This window comes from Bufo gargarizans, chromosome 4 (genome assembly GCF_014858855.1).
Source record: "Bufo gargarizans isolate SCDJY-AF-19 chromosome 4, ASM1485885v1, whole genome shotgun sequence".
In the NCBI taxonomy this organism is placed as follows: Eukaryota; Metazoa; Chordata; class Amphibia; order Anura; family Bufonidae; genus Bufo; species Bufo gargarizans.
The window spans coordinates 132,762,890-132,785,172 of NC_058083.1; the positions used below are offsets into that span (position 1 = coordinate 132,762,890).

General features: G+C 41.9%; 1 protein-coding gene across 2 annotated transcripts in view; it reads left to right on the forward strand.

The window, feature by feature from the left end:
- PLOD2 (procollagen-lysine,2-oxoglutarate 5-dioxygenase 2) overlaps positions 1–22,283 on the forward strand; it is a 167,451-nt gene that overhangs the window by 129,136 nt on the left and 16,032 nt on the right. The window contains exons 11-16 of one of the 2 annotated variants that reach the window (XM_044290206.1): positions 7,268–7,372; positions 7,793–7,918; positions 12,986–13,127; positions 14,490–14,552; positions 17,613–17,726; positions 21,486–21,551. In XM_044290206.1, coding sequence (XP_044146141.1) covers positions 7,268–7,372; positions 7,793–7,918; positions 12,986–13,127; positions 14,490–14,552; positions 17,613–17,726; positions 21,486–21,551 — 616 coding nt within the window. The remainder of the gene's footprint in view (positions 1–7,267; positions 7,373–7,792; positions 7,919–12,985; positions 13,128–14,489; positions 14,553–17,612; positions 17,727–21,485; positions 21,552–22,283) is intronic. The other variant, XM_044290207.1, reaches the window with a different exon arrangement.

A 22,283-nucleotide genomic window follows, 5' to 3' on the forward strand; every position in this document is an offset into this window, starting at 1 on the left:
TGCATTTAACCCTCAATGGTGTGGTTGTTTTTTGGCTAAAGCCTACATCAGGGTGAAGCTGTCACACCAAGTGCATTTAACCAGCAATAGTCTGTTTATTTTTTGGCCATATACTACATCAGGGGCAAGCTGCGCCTGTCACCAAGTGCATTTAACCCTCAATGGTGTGGTTGTTTTTTGGCTAAAGCCTACATCAGGGTGAAGCTGTCACACCAAGTGCATTTAACCAGCAATAGTCTGTTTATTTTTTGGCCATATACTACATCAGGGGCAAGCTGCGCCCGTCACCAAGTGCATTTAACCCTCAGTAGTGTGGTTGGTCAAGCTATCACACCAAGTGCATTTAACCAGCAATAGTCTGTTCATTTTTTGGCCATATACTACATCAGGGGCAAGCTGCGCCCGTCACCAAGTGCATTTAACCCTCAGTAGTGTGGTTGGTCAAGCTGTGACACCAAGTGCATTTAACCAGCAATAGTCTGTTCATTTTTTGGCCATATACTACATCAGGGGCAAGCTGCGCCCGTCACCAAGTGCATTTAACCCTCAGTAGTGTGGTTGGTCAAGCTATCACACCAAGTGCATTTAACCAGCAATAGTCTGTTCATTTTTTGGCCATATACTAAATCAGGAGCAAGCTGCGCCCGTCACCAAGTGCATTTAACCAGCAATAGTCTGTTCATTTTTTGGCCATATACTACATCAGGGGCAAGCTGCGCCCGTCACCAAGTGCATTTAACCCTCAGTAGTGTGGTTGGTCAAGCTGTGACACCAAGTGCATTTAACCAGCAATAGTCTGTTCATTTTTTGGCCATATACTACATCAGGGGCAAGCTGCGCCCGTCACCAAGTGCATTTAACCAGCAATAGTGTGGTTATTTTTTGGCCATATCCCAGTCTAATTCTGTCACTAAATCCATACCGGTCACCCAGCGCCTAAATACTAGGCCTCAAATTTATATCCCGCTAAATCTGTCGTTACCGCTGTACTGTTGTGGCTGGGCAAGTTATTTAGTGTCCGTCAAAGCACATTTTTTGTTCTGGGTTGAAATACAATTCCCAATTTAGCAATTTCATAATTTAGTGGTTTCTGCTATATCAGAGCTATTTGAAATCTATCCCTAAAAGGGTATATAATATTCAAGGTGCACATAGGGTCATTCAGAATAACTTCACACACACGCTACTGTGCATTTCCAAGTCTAATTCTGTCACTAAATCCATACCGGTCACCCAGCGCCTAAATACTAGGCCTCAAATTTATATCCCGCTAAATCTCTCGTTACCGCTGTCCTGTTGTGGCTGGGAAAGTTATTTAGTGTCCGTCAAAGCACATTTTTTGTTATGGGTTGAAATACAATTCCCAATTTAGCAATTTCATAATTTAGTGGTTTCTGCTATATCAGAGCTATTTGAAATCTATCCCTAAAAGGGTATATAATATTCAAGGTGCACATAGGGTCATTCAGAATAACTTCACACACACGCTACTGTGCATTTCCAAGTCCAATTCTGTTAGTAAATCCATACCGGTCACCCAGCGCCTAAATACTAGGCCTCAAATTTATATCCCGCTGAATTTGAATACAATACATTGGGCCAAATAATATTTTTGTTGTTGTGGTGAACCATAACAATGAGGAAAACATCTAGTAAGGGACGCGGACGTGGACATGGTCGTGGTGGTGTTAGTGGACCCTCTGGTGCTGGGAGAGGACGTGGCCGTTCTGCCACATCCACACGTCCTAGTGTACCAACTACCTTCAGGTCCCAGTAGCCGCCAGAATTTACAGCAATATATGGTGGGGCCCAATGCCGTTCTAAGGATGGTAAGGCCTGAGCAGGTACAGGCATTAGTCAATTGGGTGGCCGACAGTGGATCCAGCACGTTCACATTATCTCCCACCCAGTCTTCTGCAGAAAGCGCACAGATGGCGCCTGAAAACCAACCCCATCAGTCTGTCACATCACCCCCATGCATACCAGGGAAACTGTCTCAGCCTCAAGTTATGCAGCAGTCTCTTATGCTGTTTGAAGATCCGCTGGCAGGGTTTCCCAAGGGCATCCACCTAGCCCTTCCCCAGCGGTGAAAGACATAGAATGCATTGACGCACAACCACTTATGTTTCCTGATGATGAGGACATGGGAATACCACCTCAGCATGTCTCTGATGATGACGAAACACAGGTGCCAACTGCTGCGTCTTTCTGCAGTGTGCAGACTGAACAGGAGGTCAGGGATCAAGACTGGGTGGAAGACGATGCAGGGGACGATGAGGTCCTAGACCCCACATGGAATGAAGGTCGTGCCACTGACTTTCACAGTTCGGAGGAAGAGGCAGTGGTGAGACCGAGCCAACAGCGTAGCAAAAGAGGGAGCAGTGGGCAAAAGCAGAACACCCGCCGCCAAGAGACTCCGCCTGCTACTGACCGCCGCCATCTGGGACCGAGCACCCCAAAGGCAGCTTCAAGGAGTTCCCTGGCATGGCACTTCTTCAAACAATGTGCTGACGACAAGACCCGAGTGGTTTGCACGCTGTGCCATCAGAGCCTGAAGCGAGGCATTAACGTTCTGAACCTGAGCACAACCTGCATGACCAGGCACCTGCATGCAAAGCATGAACTGCAGTCGAGTAAACACCTTAAAACCAAGGAAGTCACTCAGGCTCCCCCTGCTACCTCTTCTGCTGCTGCCGCCTCGGCCTCTTCTGCTGCTGCCGCCTCGGCCTCTTCCTCCGCCTCTGGAGGAACGTTGGCACCTGCCGCCCAGCAAACAGGGGATGTACCACCAACACCACCACCACCACCTCCGTCACCAAGCATCTCAACCATGTCACACGGCAGCGTTCAGCTCTCCATCTCACAAACATTTGAGAGAAAGCGTAAATTCCCACCTAGCCACCCTCGATCCCTGGCCCTGAATGCCAGCATTTCTAAACTACTGGCCTATGAAATGCTGTCATTTAGGCTGGTGGACACAGACAGCTTCAAACAGCTCATGTCGCTTGCTGTCCCATAGTATGTTGTTCCCAGCCGCCACTACTTCTCCAAGAGAGCTGTGCCTTCCCTGCACAACCAAGTATCCGATAAAATCAAGTGTGCACTGCGCAACGCCATCTGTAGCAAGGTCCACCTAACCACAGATACGTGGACCAGTAAGCACGGCCAGGGACGCTATATCTCCCTAACTGCACACTTGGTAAATGTAGTGGCAGCTGGGCCCCAGGCGGAGAGCTGTTTGGCGCACGTCCTTCCGCCGCCAAGGATCGCAGGGCAACATTCTTTGCCTCCTGTTGCCACCTCCTCCTTCTCGGCTTCCTCCTCCTCTTCTTCCACCTGCTCATCCAGTCAGCCACACACCTTCACCACCAACTTCAGCACAGCCCGGGGTAAACGTCAGCAGGCCATTCTGAAACTCATATGTTTGGGGGACAGGCCCCACACCGCACAGGAGTTGTGGCGTGGTATAGAACAACAGACCGACGAGTGGTTGCTGCCGGTGAGCCTCAAGCCCGGCCTGGTGGTGTGTGATAATGGGCGAAATCTCGTTGCAGCTCTGGGACTAGCCAATTTGACGCACATCCCTTGCTTGGCGCATGTGCTGAATTTGGTGGTGCAGAAGTTCATTCACAACTACCCTGACATGTCAGAGCTGCTGCATAAAGTGCGGGCCGTCTGTTCGCGCTTCCGGCGTTCACATCCTGCTGCTGCTCGCCTGTCTGCGCTACAGCGTAACTTTGGCCTTCCCGCTCACCGCCTCATATGCGACGTGCCCACCAGGTGGAACTCCACCTTGCACATGCTGGACAGACTGTGCGAGCAGCAGCAGGCCATAGTGGAGTTTCAGCTGCAGCACGCACGGGTCAGTCGCACTACAGAACAGCACCACTTCACCACCAATGACTGGGCCTCCATGCGAGACCTGTGTGCCCTGTTGCGCTGTTTCGAGTACTCCACCAACATGGCCAGTGGCGATGACGCCGCTATCAGCGTTACATTTATGAAAATGGACTCTTACAGTGGTGGGTGACGTGAAGCCTGATTCTCTGCTATGACATGCAGACTGATTCTCTGCTGACATGAAGCCAGATTGTCTGTTACGGGACCTCTCTCCTCTGCCTGGGTGCTGGGCCTAAATATATGCCAATGGACTGTTGCAGTGGTGGCTGACGTGAAGCCTCCTTCTCTGCTATGACATGCAGACTAATTCTCTGCTGACATGAAGCCAGATTGTCTGTTACTGGACCTCTCTCCTCTGCCTGGGTGCTGGGCCTAAATTTATGACAATGGACTGTTGCAGTGGTGGGTGACGTGAAGCCTGATTCTCTGCTATGACATGAAGACTGATTCTCTGCTGACATGAAGCCAGATTCTCTGTTACGGGACCTCTCTCCTCTGCCTGGGTGCCGGGGCCTAAATATCTGAGAATGGACTGTTCCAGTGGTGGGTGACGGGAAGCCAGATTCTCTGCTATGAGACCTCTCTCCAATTGATTTTGGTTAATTTTTATTGATTTAATTTTTATTTTAATTCATTTCCCTATCCACATTTGTTTGCAGGGGATTTACCTACATGTTGCTGCCTTTTGCAGCCCTCTAGCCCTTTCCTGGGCTGTTTTACAGCCGTTTTAGTGCCGAAAAGTTCGGGTCCCCATTGACTTCAATGGGGTTCGGGTTCGGGACGAAGTTCGGATCGGGTTCGGATCCCGAACCCGAACATTTCCGGGAAGTTCGGCCGAACTTCTCGAACCCGAACATGCAGGTGTTCGCTCAACTCTACTGTTAACCCTTGCTTTGTTATTGGAAAAAAATGGATAAAAATTTAAAATTTGCCCAAAAATTAGTTTTGATTTTTTACACTGTTCATCTGAGTGGTTGGGGGGTATTTTTATAAAGCAGATTCTTACGAACGCGGCAATACCTAATATGTTTTTCTTGATTTATGTTTTACATTATATTATCTTTTTATAAGCCAAAAAAAAAACATTTTAGTATCTCCATAGTGTAAGAGTCATATTTTTGTTTTTAGCAGATTATCTTAGGTAGGGGAAAATTGTTTGCGGGATGAGAGGACGGTTTTATTGGCACTATTTTGGGGGGCATATGACTTTTTGATCGCTTGCTGCTACAATTTTTGTGATGTAAGGTGACAAAAAAATTCCTTTATTTTTGCACCGTTTTTATTTTTATTTTTTTACCGTGTTCATCTAAGGGGTTAAGGGGGATTTTTATAGAACAGATTCTTACGGACGTGGCGATACCTAATATGTCTACTTTTTTTATTTATTTTAGTTTTACTTAAAAAATTTTTCGTTTTAGTGTCTCAAGTCTGAGAACCAATTTTTTTATCCGATTGTCAGTGGCTAAATTGATATAAATTTAGTACTCCATGGAAGTGTGGTACTTCCTGAAGCAACCAATAATCCAGAGGCCCGGATGATCGGGGCATGTGTCACACTGAGTTGTGGTGTCCTTCCGTATCCCCCTCCTGTGACACACTTCGCACCATTTTTGGGTCCGTCCCTTCTTTCCAGTATGGGGGGACCACACCTAGAAAGTGTTGGCCAGGGATCTGGGCGCCTCCAGTTCCCGAAGTACTCCGGCCTGCTCTTTCCCGGTCAGAAAAGATTAAGTCCTTGAGGACTGCCTCATAGAACTGAAGGAATGTCCCTGTGTTGTCAGCACTCCGGGAAAGCACAAAAGAGTTGTACAAGGCAACCTGCACCAAGTAGACCGCAACTTTTTTGTACCATGCCCGGGTTTTGCGCATGGTGTTATATGGCTTGAGGACTTGATCAGAGAGATCAACTCCTCCCATATACCGATTGTAGTAGACGATACAATCGGGCTTGAGGACCGTTGCCGCAGTACCTCACACAGGGACAGGGGTGATGCCGTTACCATGAATTGTGGACAGTACAAGGACATCCCTCTTGTCCTTCTATCTGACCAGCAACAGGTTTCCACTGGTAAGGGCACAGGTCTCACCCCTGGGGATAGGTACCTGGAGGGGGTGGGTAGGGAGGCCGCTTTGACTTTTTCCACATGGTCCCATCAGCAGTCTCTGAAAAGTTTTGGTGGTAATAATATTCTTAAATCGCTCCCTACACTGTTTGTCCCTTCTTCAGCAGAGCTCTCCCTGACTAAGAAGGAGCCGAACATGCGTCATCGGGTGCTTTATAGCACCTGATGACGCATTCCAGCCAGCCAATCACTGTAATGCCAGTAACCAACATGGCTATGGCATTACAGTGAGGGCAGTACTTACCTACACATTTATTGGCTGCATAGCAGCCAAGAAACGTGCTGGGCGGAGACTCGAGCACATGCGGTATTCGGCCAAATACCGCCATGTGCCGAACATCGAGATGCTCGAGCCGAACAGGTGTTCGGCCGAGCATGCTCGATCATCACTACTCCCTACCATTCCCTGCTCCCCTTGTTTTCTCTTCTTTTTTGTGTTTTGAATATATGCTATTTGACATATTGCATTGTCTAGATCACTCACACTATTGCAATCTCATGCAATTGGATCAATTTGAGTGCCTTTAACTAAATTTTGATATGCTATATATTGCTGCTGATCGCTTGCATATATTTCTAAATAAACAAAATTTACAGAAGATTGAAAGAAGGGAAAGAAAGAGAGACAACTCTGAACTTGCAGATCAATAAGCAGACATAGACAATGTAGTAAAACGATCCAGCACTTGGCAAAATTGAAAATCTTCTTCTCTTTATTTCAATTCATCTTGATTAATTAAACATCCATACAGCAATTGTATCGGCAGACCCATGGGAATTAACCTAGATGTTTCAAACACTGTCAGCATCCTAACTTATGGATCCAAGTGCTGGATCGTTTTACTACATTGTCTAAGTGAGTGCCACTGGTCTTGTGAGGTCCATGCACTGGGGAGATTCACTTTCTTAAGGAAACAAGTGTGCTGGTATTTACTGTTTGTTCAACAAGCAGACATGTCAGAAAAAGCAGATTGTGAAATTAAAAGAAAAAATATAGACATCAGCCAAACCAAGCGGTATTGTGCAGATATATAACCAAATGTTAAATAAAGCGAGTATGAGATATCAAGTTCAGTCTACAGGGAATAAGATATGTTATAGTATGAGTTCCTCTGTCGGCAAGAAGGCGTAGAGGCTCCTAAGGGAGCTATTTCAATGGGCACACATATCCGGTGTGATGATAATCTCTAATGGTGACAAATTGATTGTAATTTTCCACTACAGTGTTTTGTTTTTTCTTTCAGGGACATTTGCCGGCAGGATAAGCAATGTGACTATTACTTTAGTTTAGATGCTGATGTGGTGTTGACAAATCCAAAGACTTTAAAGCTGCTTATTGAACAAAACAGGTTGGTAATTTTTCACAATTCCTTCACTATGTATAAAAAAACCTGATGTTTTAAACAAACTGTAAATTGAAATCTATCAACAGGTGCTTACAGGACCGTTTTTTTTTTTTTTTAGGTGCACATTAAATACATTTCCAGATTGCATTGAGCAGAGCTTGAAAATAAATTAGAGCTAACCTTAGAGTATTCTTTGTAAATATACTGTATGAAGGGGCATTACACAGCAGGAAATTAGGGGCAAATATTTATTTTGCAACTTACACTATTTTATCATTATGTTACCATTTAAAATATTTTTTTTTTTATAAATGGTGATTTTAATACGTTTCCTATTCTAGTGATGACTTGATGTTCAGGTTATACACATAGTAATTCTAGAGTAACCCTTGAATAATCTGCATATATATTTTTTGCTTCCAGAAAAATAATTGCTCCTCTTGTGACACGACATGGAAAATTATGGTCAAACTTTTGGGGTGCTTTGACTCCTGATGGCTACTATGCAAGATCAGAGGATTACATAGATATTGTGCAAGGCAATAGAGTGTAAGTAAAGTCCTATGGAGACTAACAGTAATTTTTATCCCATAATACATCTAAATCAATAATAAAATATTGTAACAAAAATAATCAATGAGAAAGGTGTACCTATCCTTTAAGAAACAAATGATGTTGTCTTAGGAATTTTTTTTATTTGAGCACAAGATAGGCAAAGGTACAGCGGTTAAATATCGCCCTCATCTTACACACATTGAAAGTCTGAGTTTTCCAGCTACCATATGCATACTCCTATTGAAAAAAATGACATTTCGATTTGGAGTTTGTGTCTCTTTTCAAATGTATGCTCCTTTTTACAATGGGGTTGGCTTCTCAGCACAGTGCGCCAGAGTTTTAGCCAGGGGAAACCATGTCTGGCCAGATGTTTTCCTGCAATGGCCATGGCAAAAGAAATGTGGAATTACATTTAAAGGGAATCTTTCACCATAATCTTGGACTATTATCTGCCATAATAAAGGGGTAGTTCTGCAGATGAGTCTAGATCTTTTGTTCCACTGTCAGCATTTAAAGCTGTGCTAGAATACATTGTCATGACTGCTATGCATGCACGCAGGAGTCCTCTCCATTATGTTGGCACCATATTGCAGTCCTGGCTGCATATTTCAGCTTTGAGCACTGACAGCAGGGGAAGAGGGGGACAGTAGGACTTATCCGGACTTATGTTCAGGACTGCTCATGTACTACTGCAGACAAAGTCCAGAATAGTTGTGACAGATTCCCTTTAATGAGTAGACCGCTCTGTTGTCTTTGAGACAACCCTTTTGACAGATAAGTTACATGTTCTATTTTGCTCTTTGCCCTATTTGCCCCCATGATTTCCCCCTAGACAAAATGAGCTTTTATAACTAGAGATGAGCAAATCGAATCAGACGAAGTGGAATTTGATCCGAATTTCAGGAAAAATTCAATTTGCAATGAATGCGAATTTCCTCGCGTTTCATGGTAACGAATTGCAATTTTTCCTAAAATGGTGGCTACAACGGTGGCTACACATGTGAGGACATGGGGCAAGGAACTCTGGGAAGGCGGGCTGACCCATAATGCCATGCATGCAGCCAATCAGCAGCCAGCCAGCCCTGTGATGTCACAGCCCTATAAATATGGCAGCCATATTAGAGTCAGACCTGTTCTAGCATTCAGAGTGCAGGGACAGACGTGAGAAGGCGCTAGGGAAAGCAATAGGAAAAACCAAATTGTGAAAAAAAAAAACTGAAAAAAAAAATATGAGTGCAGGGTTTCACAGCATCTTAGTGCAGGTAGAGACGTCAGAAGGCGCTAGTGACAGTGCCAGGAAAGCGATTTTACAAGTGCAGGGAAAGGATAGGGAGGAATAATTTCACAGCATCTTAGTGCAGGGAGAGACATCTGAAGTCGCTGGTGACAGTGCTAGAAAAACCTCATTGTGGAAAAAAAAAGCAATTTACAAGTGCAGGGAAACATTTGGGGATCCAAATAGCCATTATACTGCTCTGGCATTCTAGCAATTTGTTCTTGTTATTGGGGTGCAAGTGCTATGTTGAAAAGCCTTTAGTGGCTTATATCTGTGGAAAAAGAAAAATATATACACATTTCATTTTGGCAGTTATTTGTGTTGAAAGAGTTTAGTGGCCTATTTCAGTAAAACAAGGAAAAATATATACACATTTCACTTCTGCAGTTATATGTGGTGAAAGCGTTCAGTGTCCCATTTCAGTACAAAAAGGAAAAATATATCTGCACTTCACTGTTGAATTTATTTGTGGTTAAAGAGTTTAGTGTACTATTTCAGTACAAAAAGAAAAATATATTCTCAGTTAATTTCTGCAGTTATATGTGTTGAAAGCGTTTAGTGGCCTATTTCAGTAGAGAAAGAAAAAATATACGCACTTCACTGGTGCATTTAGGCTACTTTCACACTTGCGTTCAGGGTTCCGCTTGCGAGTTCTGTTTGAAGGCTCTCAAAAGCGGCCCCGAACGGATCCGTACAGCCCCAATGCATTCTGAGTGGATGCGGATCCGCTCAGAATGCATCAGTATGGCTCAGTTTGGCCTCCGTTCCGCTCAGCAAGCGGACATCCGAACGCTGCAGCGTTTTCGTGTCTGCCTGGTTGTGTTGACCCAAACGGATCCGTCCAGACTTACAATGTAAGTCAATGGGGACGTATTCGTTTGACGTTGACACAATATGGTGCAATTTCAAACGGATCCGTCCCCCATTGACTTTCAATGTAAAGTCTGTATGGATCAGTCTGACTACAAATTGGACTTAGACTTTTTTCTGAACTATAATGCAGACGGATCCGTTCTGAACGGACACCATTGTTTGCATTATAGGAGCGGATCCGTCTGTGCAGATGCCAGACAGATTTGCTCCGAACGCAAGTGTGAAGGTAGCCTATTTCTGGAAAAAGAGTTTAGTGGCCTATTTCAGTACAAAAAGGAAAAATATATATGCATTTCACTTCTGCAGTTATGTGTTGAAAGCGTTTAGTGGCCTATTTCAGTACAAAAGGAAAAATATATTCTCAGTTCACTGATGCATTTATTTATGCTAAAAGCGTTTACTGGTACAGTACAGAAAGAAAAAAATATTCGCACTTCACTGCTGCAGTTATTTCTGGAAAAAGAGTTTAGTGGCCTATTTCAGTACAAAAAGGAAAAAATATACACGCATTTCACTTCTGCAGTTATTATTTCAGTACAAAAACAAAATATATTTAGTGTTCACTGCCGCAGTTATACCTGGTAAAGCCTTTAGGGTACTTTCAGATTAGGGCAGGGGAGTCCGACAGGTGAACAGCCTGTCATATCCGTCTTGCCGCAAGTTCACATGTGCCCGCGGACTGCCGCTTCATCCCTATTGACTATAATGGGGGAGGAATTCCAGCAGCACAGCAGCACAGCAGCGCACGGCGAGAGGCAGCCGGACTAAAAGTACGACATGCAGTACTTTTTAGTCCGGCTGCCTCTCGTCGTGCGCTGCCGTGCTGCCGCCGGAATGCCGCCCTCACCCCCATTATAGTCAATGGGGACGGAGCTACAGTCCAGGGGGCACAAGTGAACTAGCGGCAGGATGGATCCGACAGGCTGTTCACCTGCCGGAACAGCCTGCCAGACTCCCCTATCGCTAGTGTGAAACTAGCCTTAGTTGCGCATTTCAGTAGAAAACCAAAAATGTATTGTTATAAAAATGTATTTTTATTTGGAAGTGGTCCACAGTTTCACGGAAACAGCAGTGGTAGCAGTCAGTCAGTGCTTAGTGTTGTCGGTAAAATCACCTACCCTGTGGTGTGGCAGTTTTTTTATACAGCCTCTGGAGGTGGGGAACATGGCCATATGTAGAATCTGTGGGCAAAAAGTGAAGCGTAGCCAGTGTGCCAATGTTGGCACCATGGCCCTGCGTCAACATATGCAGCATCACCATATGTTGTATCCTGATGCTGCTGCCAGTGAGTAGTGTTGGCATCAGCAGATGATAGGAACGACAGACAGCTCCCTTCACCTGAGGTGGTGGAGCCTTGACTGCTTGAAACCAGGTACATGCCACTGGGTGATGCAGTGGTTGCTGCGGCAGGCTGGAACACCACATCGGAGCCACATTTTAGTGACTCTGCATATGTTGACAGCCCTGCGTCAACATATGCAGTAGCAGGCACAATGATGGGAGGGAGACTGCACTATCGCCATTCCCCGTCATTGCACCTCTCAGATGCCGTGTTCATTGCTGATCACGGTATCTGAGATGACCATTGAGGGCTGTCAGTGGTAAATCTGTAAAATATATATATATATATATATATATATATATATATATAATATTTAAAAATTCTTATCCATTTGATCGTAAAGAGTTCATCGTGGCCATCTTGACTGAAGCTCCAGTGCAAAATCTTGTGTGGTGCATAATGACATCATTACGCTAGCCGGTGAGGTTACATCATACTTCACCACGCATGAGATTTTGCGCAGGATCTTCAATCCAGATGGCTCGTCGCACACAAATGAATATACTGAGTATGATTTTTTTTTTTTTTTTACCGCCATTTTGAGGAAAATTGATTTGTAAGCACGGGGAAATTTGACCTTGCCGCAAATCAACTTTCCCTGAAATTTGGATCGAAGCCCACTTTGTGACTCCACTCCACACTAATTAGAACTAATAAAAGTTATTATGTTGGCTTGAACATACTGTTATTCGATTGTTTCAGCTTATTATTTTGTTTTATTATTATTCTCCGCCCCTGCTTTTTCTTTACGCTACTCCTCCTACAGTTTTGGGGGTGCATACGCAAAACTTTCCACACTTCTTCGACCCATAGTGAAGTAAGTTGCTTGTGCTTTAATAGGCAATCCCACCCTCCGGGCCCCTGCCGCGGACCACCGAAGACCCCTTTTTTTACAGGGGAGGGAGGGGGAGCCGGCCGCACTGGCCACCAATGTGTTAAATACAGGGGGGGAGGGGGTCAATTGGAATATTTAAATTGCTGCCATTCTTACACTGTTAATGGAAGGGTCTTAAACTTGGTACATTCGGTTACTAGGTGACAGGAATTCAAATGTAAAAATTGGCCACAACCAATCAGATTTTCCCTATTGACTTCAATGAGAAAATGTATAAAGCTGTTATTTTTACAATATGGAAGGAAGCCAGAGTCCCCAAACTGGCACAGAGGGTCACTGGGTGAGTGTGGTTAGAATTTAGGAAAAGTGGGTGGAGCCTTTAACAGCCAATCACATTTCAGCTTTTCGTTTTATATGGGAAAATTTAAATTACTGCCGCTCTTTGACTGTTAATGGCAGGGTCCTCAAATTTGGCACAGTTAGTCATTGAGTGACTTGGGTTCAAATTTTAAAAAGTGGGTGGAGCCACAAACAGCTAAGCAGATTTCAAGCCAACATCCTGTGGTTTCTTCAGAAACGACACCATATAGTTTGGGCATATTAATTTTAAGTATTTTCAGTCATTTTATTAACTTCCAGAGAAACCAATTTATATGAATCATTAAATATGGAACAGTAATAAGAATGATTGTATATTAATCTAATATGTATTATCTTCATATTCTTACCTCGTAGTGGTGTATGGAACATTCCGTATATGGCCAATGTATACCTGATAAAAGGACAAACTCTTCGGTCAGAGTTAAAGGAGAAAAACAATTTCATCCTCGATAGACTGGATCCTGATATGGCATTATGTAGAAGTGCTAGGGAAATGGTAAGGTTGTGGCAGGTTTGCTAGAAAACTATTTAATTTATTACATACAGTATTTCTGTGTTCGGTATTTGTGTGCTCCATCCTTTATATAACCACTGTCTTCCAGTACTAGCCAATTTTTACAAACTATCAAATATTAAAGGGTCACTGAGTTTTCAAACTTTTTATATGTCATAGAGACATATCAGAGGTTTGGTCAGTGCCGATACCCAAACAGATTGCTAGCACAATCAAAAAGATCTTGCCTATCGCTCTCTCTTCTCATTGCAGGTGACGAAATATAGATGGGGCCATAAACTTTCTATTGAATCCATCTTGCTTCCTTTCTTGTAGTGAAGAGAGAGCATGTGCTATGCGATCGGCTCTCTTTCCTCGTTTTTAGCAGTCTCACTGATCAAGATTTTTGATATGTCTCTGAAATGGAGTTTTTATAAAAAGTGGCCCTTTAAATTTGCACAAACATCTGTGGTTTGCACCTGCACGATGCACTATTGTTAAGTTGTACACACATTCCTCTTACCAACAGCAAATTAGTCTCTTGAGTAAACTGCATAGAAAGAGGAATAACGTGACGGTCAAGAGAATCTACACATTTAACGTAACACAGCTGTCCGCTTCTCTCGTAACCATAATGCCAGCTTGTAAAAGTGTCGACATTCATATGTAGTCACTGAAACAGCTGTAAAAAAAAATTATAGGGCTTTAAAGTGAAGAATATAAAGTTTATTTATGAAGCATTGCTTTATAGCATATATTCAGCATTATGGAATACTTAGACATAAATACTTGGTCCATAAATTAGATTAACAGCCACACGTTTGATCGTTTTGAACTTCTATACAATAACTGGTGTGTTTACAAAAAGAGAAGTAATTTATTGTCGAGTCCCTAACTTTTACAGACCTTTTATCTCTGAAACTACATTATTGAAATGTACATCAAAAGTTGGCAAGTATTCCACAATTTAATCATGTGGTTCCTTATTGTCTGCTCATAACTTTGTACTTCTGTACTTCTATCTGCTCTTTGCATCCTTCACTCTTATTGCTAACAGCTTGGATACACTATGCAAAGCCCGTTCTCAAGAAGATACATTTTTGTCTTCCCCATTCTATCTGGAATGCATTAATTTTTTCCCCAAATTGTGGCCTGAACTGCTAGTCAGCAGGCATGGCAAATCATGTTGTATGTCCAACATAAGCTTTGCTTTATGCTGCTTGGTGTCCGTCCAATCCATCCAGCTCTTCAGCCTTAGTTTTCAGCTGTTTTTTGAATCTGTGTTTTCATGTCTCCACAGTCAATCTAAGCAAAATATAAAGAGAGGATAAACCATTCAACTTACTTGATGCTTCTTCATTTTAGAGTTTACAAAGAGAAAGAGACTCCCCATCTTCGGAAACTTTCCATATGTTCAGACCCCCAAAGGTTTTTTTATTTTATTTATTTTTCTTCTTTCTATCTTTCTCCAAATAGAAAAAAATAAGTCAACCCCCCAACAAATAAAAATTACTTACTGTAGTTCTGGATGATATACCCTCAATTTGGACTTTCTTCTTGCTAATTTTTTAACCGGTCCCCTACCACTCTATGTATTTATACGTCGGTGGATGGGATTTCCGTTTGCAGTGGGTTCCATAGCTGCTGGGTACCTGCTGTTTTAAACAGCAGCCTCCTGAGGCTAATGTCCGCTATCGACGATTGTGAACTTTTAACTCTTCAGATGCCATATTCAAATGTGACCATGGCACCTGGAGGTGCAAAAATACAGAAGTATGCAGCAGCCCCTGTACTCAGGAACTTTGTGCAATTCTAGTAGACTCCAATGCTAATGCATTAGACTATATGAGAAAACCAATCTAATGATTGCTTGTTATAGTTTCCTAGGGGAACTATAAAAAGTGTAGAAAAGAATGTGTAAAAAAGCAAAAAGTTTTTAAAAATATAAAAAGTGCAAAAATATAAAATTTTTATCCTGTATAGCTATCGGCAAAACAGAAAAAAGTCAAAATGGCCGAGTTTCCCTTTTCTAGTCGCATCAGCTCCCACAAAAAATTGCTAGGTGATCAAAAAGTCATACATACCCAAAAATTGTATCAATGAGAAGTACAGATGGCACCGCACAAAAATCGAGTGCTCACACTGCTCTAAAAAGTTTTTATTTTGATCAGTATTAAAACACAAGAAAAACTATGTGTGGGGTATCATTGTAATCATGCTGCCCGAGAGAATGAAAGTAACACGTCAATTTTACTGCATAGGAAATGCTGTTAAAAGAAAACCCATAAAACTGTGGTGATAATGTTTTTTTTTTTTTTTTTTATATAATTCCACCCCATTTGGATTTTTTTCCCACTTCCCACTACATTGTATGCAACGGTAAATGGCACCAATAGAAAATACAACTTTTCTAGCGAAAAAAACAAGCCCTCATATGGCTATGTGAATGTAAAAAATGAAAAAGTTATGGCTTTGGGAAGGCTGGGAGTAAAAAGCAAAAATGGAACATTTCCAGGTCCGTAAAGGATTAATATGAATTCTCTTTGTGCTAACAAGTGCAAATTTTTGCACAATACTGTATATCCAATTTACAGGATTTTTCGCTTTATAAGACACACCCAATGATAACATGCACCCCAGGAGGAGGAAATTAAGAAAATAATATTTTTCATCAGACCTCATATCAGATCCTCAGATCAGACCCCCATAAACATCAGAACATCACTTCATACCCCCATATCAGCCCTCCATGTTAGACCCCCAACAGACCTCAGATCAGCCCTTTTCTTTTAGATCCCCATCAGACTAAAATAAAAAACTTCCTTACCTCTCCTGCGCCGCGGCTCTGCTAAATTCTCGCGCTCCCCTGAATTCTCTGCGCTGCACTGTCGCCTGACTGCATGTGTCCTGACGCTGTATGGGGTCAGGAGAGTGGAGCGCGGGCCCTAGCAAGAAGACCAGGGAGGGGGAGTATCTGAAGCGCTTGCAGCTCTTCTTCCCTGCTCCAAGCACCTAATGCATACTAGTAAGAACTTCCATAATGGAAGCAGTCACTTTTATTTGCTTTATAAGATGCACAGCCATTTTTCCCCCTACTTTTTTTGGGGGGAGTGCATCTAATAAAGTGAAAAATACGGTAATTTATATTTAATAATATAGTTTCTCTTAATAAAAATAATTTCTGGATCATGAAAAAATACATTATTAGAGATGTATCCCTGAATGTATCTTCTATGGTAGAGATGAGGTGCAAAAGGGAAACAGCAGCTGTCTGGGCAGTAGTCTGCAGAGTGTATGGCATAAGAAACCCTTGCACATTCAGGATCAAGGATCCCTCGAATGAGGGAGATCTGTTGCCCATATCTGTTATGGTTCTAGTTGCCTTCCAAAACAAAAATCATAAAAAAAAAAAAAAATCTGTAACTGACCATTGGGCTGTGGGCCTGCTTTAAGATCTTGAGCATTTCCCTAATGCTCACATAGTCAGTTCACTGTTAATTGAAAACCATGTCATATTTCCAAGCATAGGGCAAGCCTGATAGGGGTATATCAAAGACAAATAAAATAACAACTGACACCCTAGTATATAGTTAAATTCTATCCATTATTTTCTGTTTCCAACTCATGACGAATGAATTACATATTTACATTGCAATTGGGAGAACATTTTTATATTCCTTGCTTCAATAATACTGCAATTTTCTTATGTGGGAACAGCACAAATTGAAACTTTGCAAACTACGTAATTTTTCCTTCTGACTTTTTATACTTTGAAATTTAAGTAAATAGATAATTTGCATTGGCCATAAAACTTCCATCTGTTTAATGTAAAGTGAAGACTTGTTTAAAACGTGATTATCTGTTAAAATTGAGGTTTCTGTTTGGGCTGTATGGTAGAATCCAAATATGTTCTCTTCTTTTCATCGTTAATACTTTCAAGAACTTACCGTACTTTTTCCCAGATTGTAAAAAAAAATAAAAAATTATGAAATTTAAACTAAGGGCAATTAAATTAAACATAACATTAAGTCAATGCAATTTTTGAGTCTGGGAAAAATTGACAAATTTTTATTTTTATCATCCTGCTAATTTGAATGTATATTTTTTAAAATAACTGTATTTGACTCTAAGCAGACATAATTAACTAAACTTTCTAATAGACTTCTATCATGTTAACAAATTAGTTACTAAAACAAATGCATAGAACATCAGAGAATCAGAAGATCCAGGTTAAACATTGTAACGTTTTTCCCTCCACATGCAGGCTTTTCATCACTTGGATTATTGTAAATTGGGTCATTTAAACAGAATCCATTTCAAGCTTTCACCACTGAGAATATTTTCTCCATATCTGATTACATAATGATGATTATTCTTTTTTATGAGGAAATTGCCTCAGACTCATTAATCTCCTCAAAACGATTTTCTCATCAAAGATCCTGTTGAACTAACATGTAAAATAATATGTTTTGTAATTATTCATTTTAGGGTGTTTTCATGTACATTACCAACCGTCATGAATTTGGAAGACTTCTTTCACTTGCAAATTACAATACAAGTCACTTCAACAATGACCTCTGGCAAATATTTGAAAATCCAGTGGTATGTATTTTTTTTAAATAAGCTCTATTCATGGCTATGAAATAATGTTTAGAAATAATAATTGTTTACAACTAAAATTAATATCACTTTTTAAATGTTGTTACAATTTAAAAGAAAATGTCCCTAATGATGTCCTCTAAAAAGAAAAAAAAAAGAAAAAATTCAGTGCAGGATATATAATATGTAGAACATTTTATAAAATCTGCTACACCAATTTTGTGGCTTAAAAATTTTGCAAATAATGTGACTAGAGATGAGCGAATCGAATAAGATGAAGTGGAATTCGATCCGAATTTCAGGAAAAATTTGATTCGCAATTAATGCAAATTTTCTCATGCTTCATGGTAACCAATTGCAAAAAAATGGCGACTACAATGACGGCTACTAGTGTTGATTGAGCACCAAAATGCTCAGGTGTTTGGGGGCTCGGGTCGAACACCTCAGGATTCTCGGGTGCTCGGAGCACAATGGAAGTCAATGGGAGAACCCAAGCATTAAACTAGGCACCCCCTGCTCTAAAGAGGGGAGGATGCCTGAATCATAGCAAAAGGTCAGAAATTGATGGAAACACCACCAAAATGGTTCGGAAGCAGCATGGGGAGGATGTCTGGATGCATCTTGGACTTCCAGGTTGCTGCTGGGAATTAAGTTGTCTGAGTAGTATGTCACTTATACAGACTGACACTAATAAGCACAAAACCGAAGATAAAATCGATTTTAGAGGAAAAATTATTAGGAAACATTCTTTCCTGTAAATTTACTTGTATATAAAGTGCAAGTGCTGCCAAAAATTGCAAGGAAGAGGCACTCCGATACAACCTGTATATCACATAATGGAGGGCCTCATTCACATTGTGGTACAATTGTTCATGTAGTGGGACGACTACACTCATAAAGCCTATGCACTAAGTGAAAGGGCTTCCAAAAATTACAAGGAACCGGCACTACAATACACTTATTACAAATAAAGAAGGGCATCATTCACCCTTGAAAAATTATGATTGATGGCCTGCTGGGGACCCTCAAAAACATTACGGACGAGGGCCTGCTGCTGAGCTGACCATCTAAAACATTAGCGATGAGGGTTTTCTACAGAGCTGATGCTCTAAACCTTAGGGGCGAGTGCCTGTTGCTGATCTGAGCATCAAAAAAATTATGGGCGAGTGCCTGCTGCTTAGCTAACTATTGAAATAAATTATGGGCGAGGGCCTGCTGGTGAGCTGACCCTTAAAAACATTATATGCGAGGGCCTGCAGGTGAGATGACCCTCTAAAAGATTGTAGGTGAGGGCCTGCTGGTGAGCTGACCCTCTACAGCATTAGGAGCGAGGTCAGACTATTAAGCATGTTGATATGATGGAAGAGGAGGAGAACGAGAAAAGGAAGATTGAACCATATGCCCTTTTATGCGGTGGAAGGGGTGCATGGGAATACAGTGTATTCAGTACATTATAAAAACACATTTAAAGTGCCTTTATGTTCAGCCGCTTTCCTCTGGTGGAGTAGAGAAGTCAGGGGCAATCCTGGCCTTGTTTATTTTTATAAGAGTCAACCTGTCAGCATTTTCAGTTGCGCTTATCAGTTATTATGCCCCCAGCAGCACTAAATACCCGCTTTAACAAAACACTTGTGGCAGGGCAGGCCAGCACCTCCACAGTGTAGAGTACGCCAGTTCGTGCCACGTGTCCAGCTTGGACACCCATTAGTTGTAAGGCACAGAGGGATCATTGAGGACGCTGACACGGTCTGCTACGTACTCCTTCACCATCTTTTTGAAAAATCTCTAAATGTGACATTTTGTGGATAGTGGATAGTGAAGTGGAGCTTCACTACTTCCAAAAGTGGAGTAAAAAGTTGGTCAGGATTACAGATTAGAAGACTTTTGTCTCACTCACGACGTCCATGGCTCACTTTCAGTGGCAAAACCAAATCACTCTTGTGCCAAACCAGGGCCGGTGCAAGGATTTTTGGCACACACAAGCGAAGCTACATTTGTGTCACATTTATCCCCCCCATGTCACATTTATCCCCCCCATGTCACATCACCCCCCCAACATGACACATTTTCCCCCCTCTATTAATGTTGTGTAAAAAATTATGCTCCTCACCTGGCCCTGGTAGTCTGCAGCAGCTCCCCTTCTCCTCTGTGTCCTGGTATCTTCTCTCTGTGCTCCTGACAAGACTTTGAGGACCTTTCCCACTCAGCCAATAAGTGTCTGCAGCTGTGTCATGTGTAGAACAGTGATTGGCTCAGCGGGAAATCACTGCCCTGACATGTGACACAGCTGCGGCCACTGAGTGGCAGAGTGGGAAAGGTCCTCAAACAACTTGTCAGGATTCGGGAGCCCAGAGAAAAGATATGAGGACTACCACACAGAGGAGAACAGCCACAGGAGGCCGGCGGCATGCAAGTGATTAATGAAAATAAAAAAAAAGTTTAATTTTTCAACCTTTCCCCTTACTTTAATTCCATTAATAAAGTACTAACCACACCATGGGGCTGATGCAACAGATCATGAATATCCTCATCCCTGTTACAGAAAGATGAAATATTACATATTCATTTACAGCAATGAACCCAGAAAGCAGCATTGCAACTGTTATATCTCTACTCTTGACTCCTTCAGTTTATATAATAAGGGGCCACAAGGGACGTAACACGTGGCCTACTGTATAGCGTTCTCACTTCTCACATGCTGACCCCTCACAGTCACTAATTATCTGACAGGACCTCAAATGCATTACTGGGATTCTCCCCTGCAGTTGATGACTTACTGCAGTACTCGGCTCAGCTACTTTCTTAATGAACCCAGGACGGTGAGCGCAAACACAACACAGACACAGTCAGCTTGCTCACCTCTAGTCCCTGTTCCCGCGGCGCTGCTCACTGTCACCAGTCACGCCCCCGTGGCCTGAGCCCATGTGTTGCCGTGAGTGAGGGCTGGGAGTGGCCGGCACACGCAGGCTGGGGGCGGGCGGACGGCGGCGCTGTGGGACGAATTCAATATTCGCCGCAAGTAGTAAGTGATTTAAAAAAAAAAAAAAAGGTCACTCATTCTTCCACCCTGCGCAGGGCGCGCCCTCTGCCTTATGGTAGCGCCGGCCCTGCGCCAAACTTAAAAGGAATTAATCATCTCCCCCAAACCCTGTGAAGTGCAGGGCTACATTAATAGTACTGCTACTCCTGACTTCATATCACTGTGTTAAATGATTATGCAGGAAAAAAAAAAACTTTTATATGTCCATGTCCACCCCTGTTCCCATGCCCGTGTGCTTGCAAACTGATGCTGGAATACATTGATAGGACCCATTCTAGAGTTTTCTCCATTATCTGTATATGCTTATGAGTCCTTGCAATGTCGGTTTGTAGGCAAACAGCAGGGGATCTTGGGAGAGTATGAACATATAACCTATTGATCTAGGGTCAGGGCTAGCAGTAGAATACATGTAGTACTTTGCTTAATAGGAATAGAGCAAGATGAGAGATTTCCATTTTCATAAATTTGGCTCAGGTGTGCGAAGCAACTCCAGTTTAAAAGAAATAGCCTCAAATACACCTACAATGATAAATTCCCCCTTATATCTCCATAATTATTACATAATAATTTGCACTATATGTGAATCTTATTGAAATATTGATCCATAATGTGTGTGTGTGTGTATAAATATATAAAATCATAATCTCTTTTTTTTATTTTTATTTTGTAATATGATGTTCTTTACAAAGCATTTGTCTGATTATCTTTATCTACGGATTTAGGACTGGAAGCTTAAATATATTCACGCTAATTACTCCAGGATCTTTACTGAAGACTTTGTTGAGCAGGTATTTTGCCCGTGAAAGCATCTATGCACTAGGGATGGTGCATTTGTATATGCTAAATCTATTTTCTGATATGTTTAATAATCAGCTATAAAATATTCCTACAAGTGTATCATTCTTTGGAAATGTGTAATGGATAGATTTATAGTATTCAAGAGAATTATAATTACCTTTTATAATAAACATTTTCTGTACATACCAATAATGCAAGTTTGAATTCAAGTCAAGATTTGATATACTCATTGCCCCTGATTTGTCATGCCTTCACTCCAGAATTCAAAAGGGCTTTTGTGACTTTTTGCATTTTTACGCCACTCACTCTAGTTTAGTAATGTGGGTGGAAAATTGGATATGGTTAGCTACATTAATGAGTTTCACTCCAGAATTATAATTGAGACCTTCTAACTCCAATCTCACTCCAGTAGGGGGATGGAGTGAGTAGCTTTTCTAGACAAAAGTGTTAGGTTTAAGGATAGGACAAATGTATGAAATAATATGTGACATTTGATAAATCGGATATAAAGTAAGCAAATGCATATCATTAAATTAAAAGAAAATGCAGATAAATCTAATATTAAAGATGTACCCAAGTTGTATAAAGATCTCCTCAATGCCCCTAAATGTGACAATATCATAAAAGATCTTAAAAGAGTAAATTTCTGAAAATTTGTTTAGGGTCCGATTCTCGGTTGTGCTCTCTCTCTCACACACACACTCTCACATCAACATGGTGAG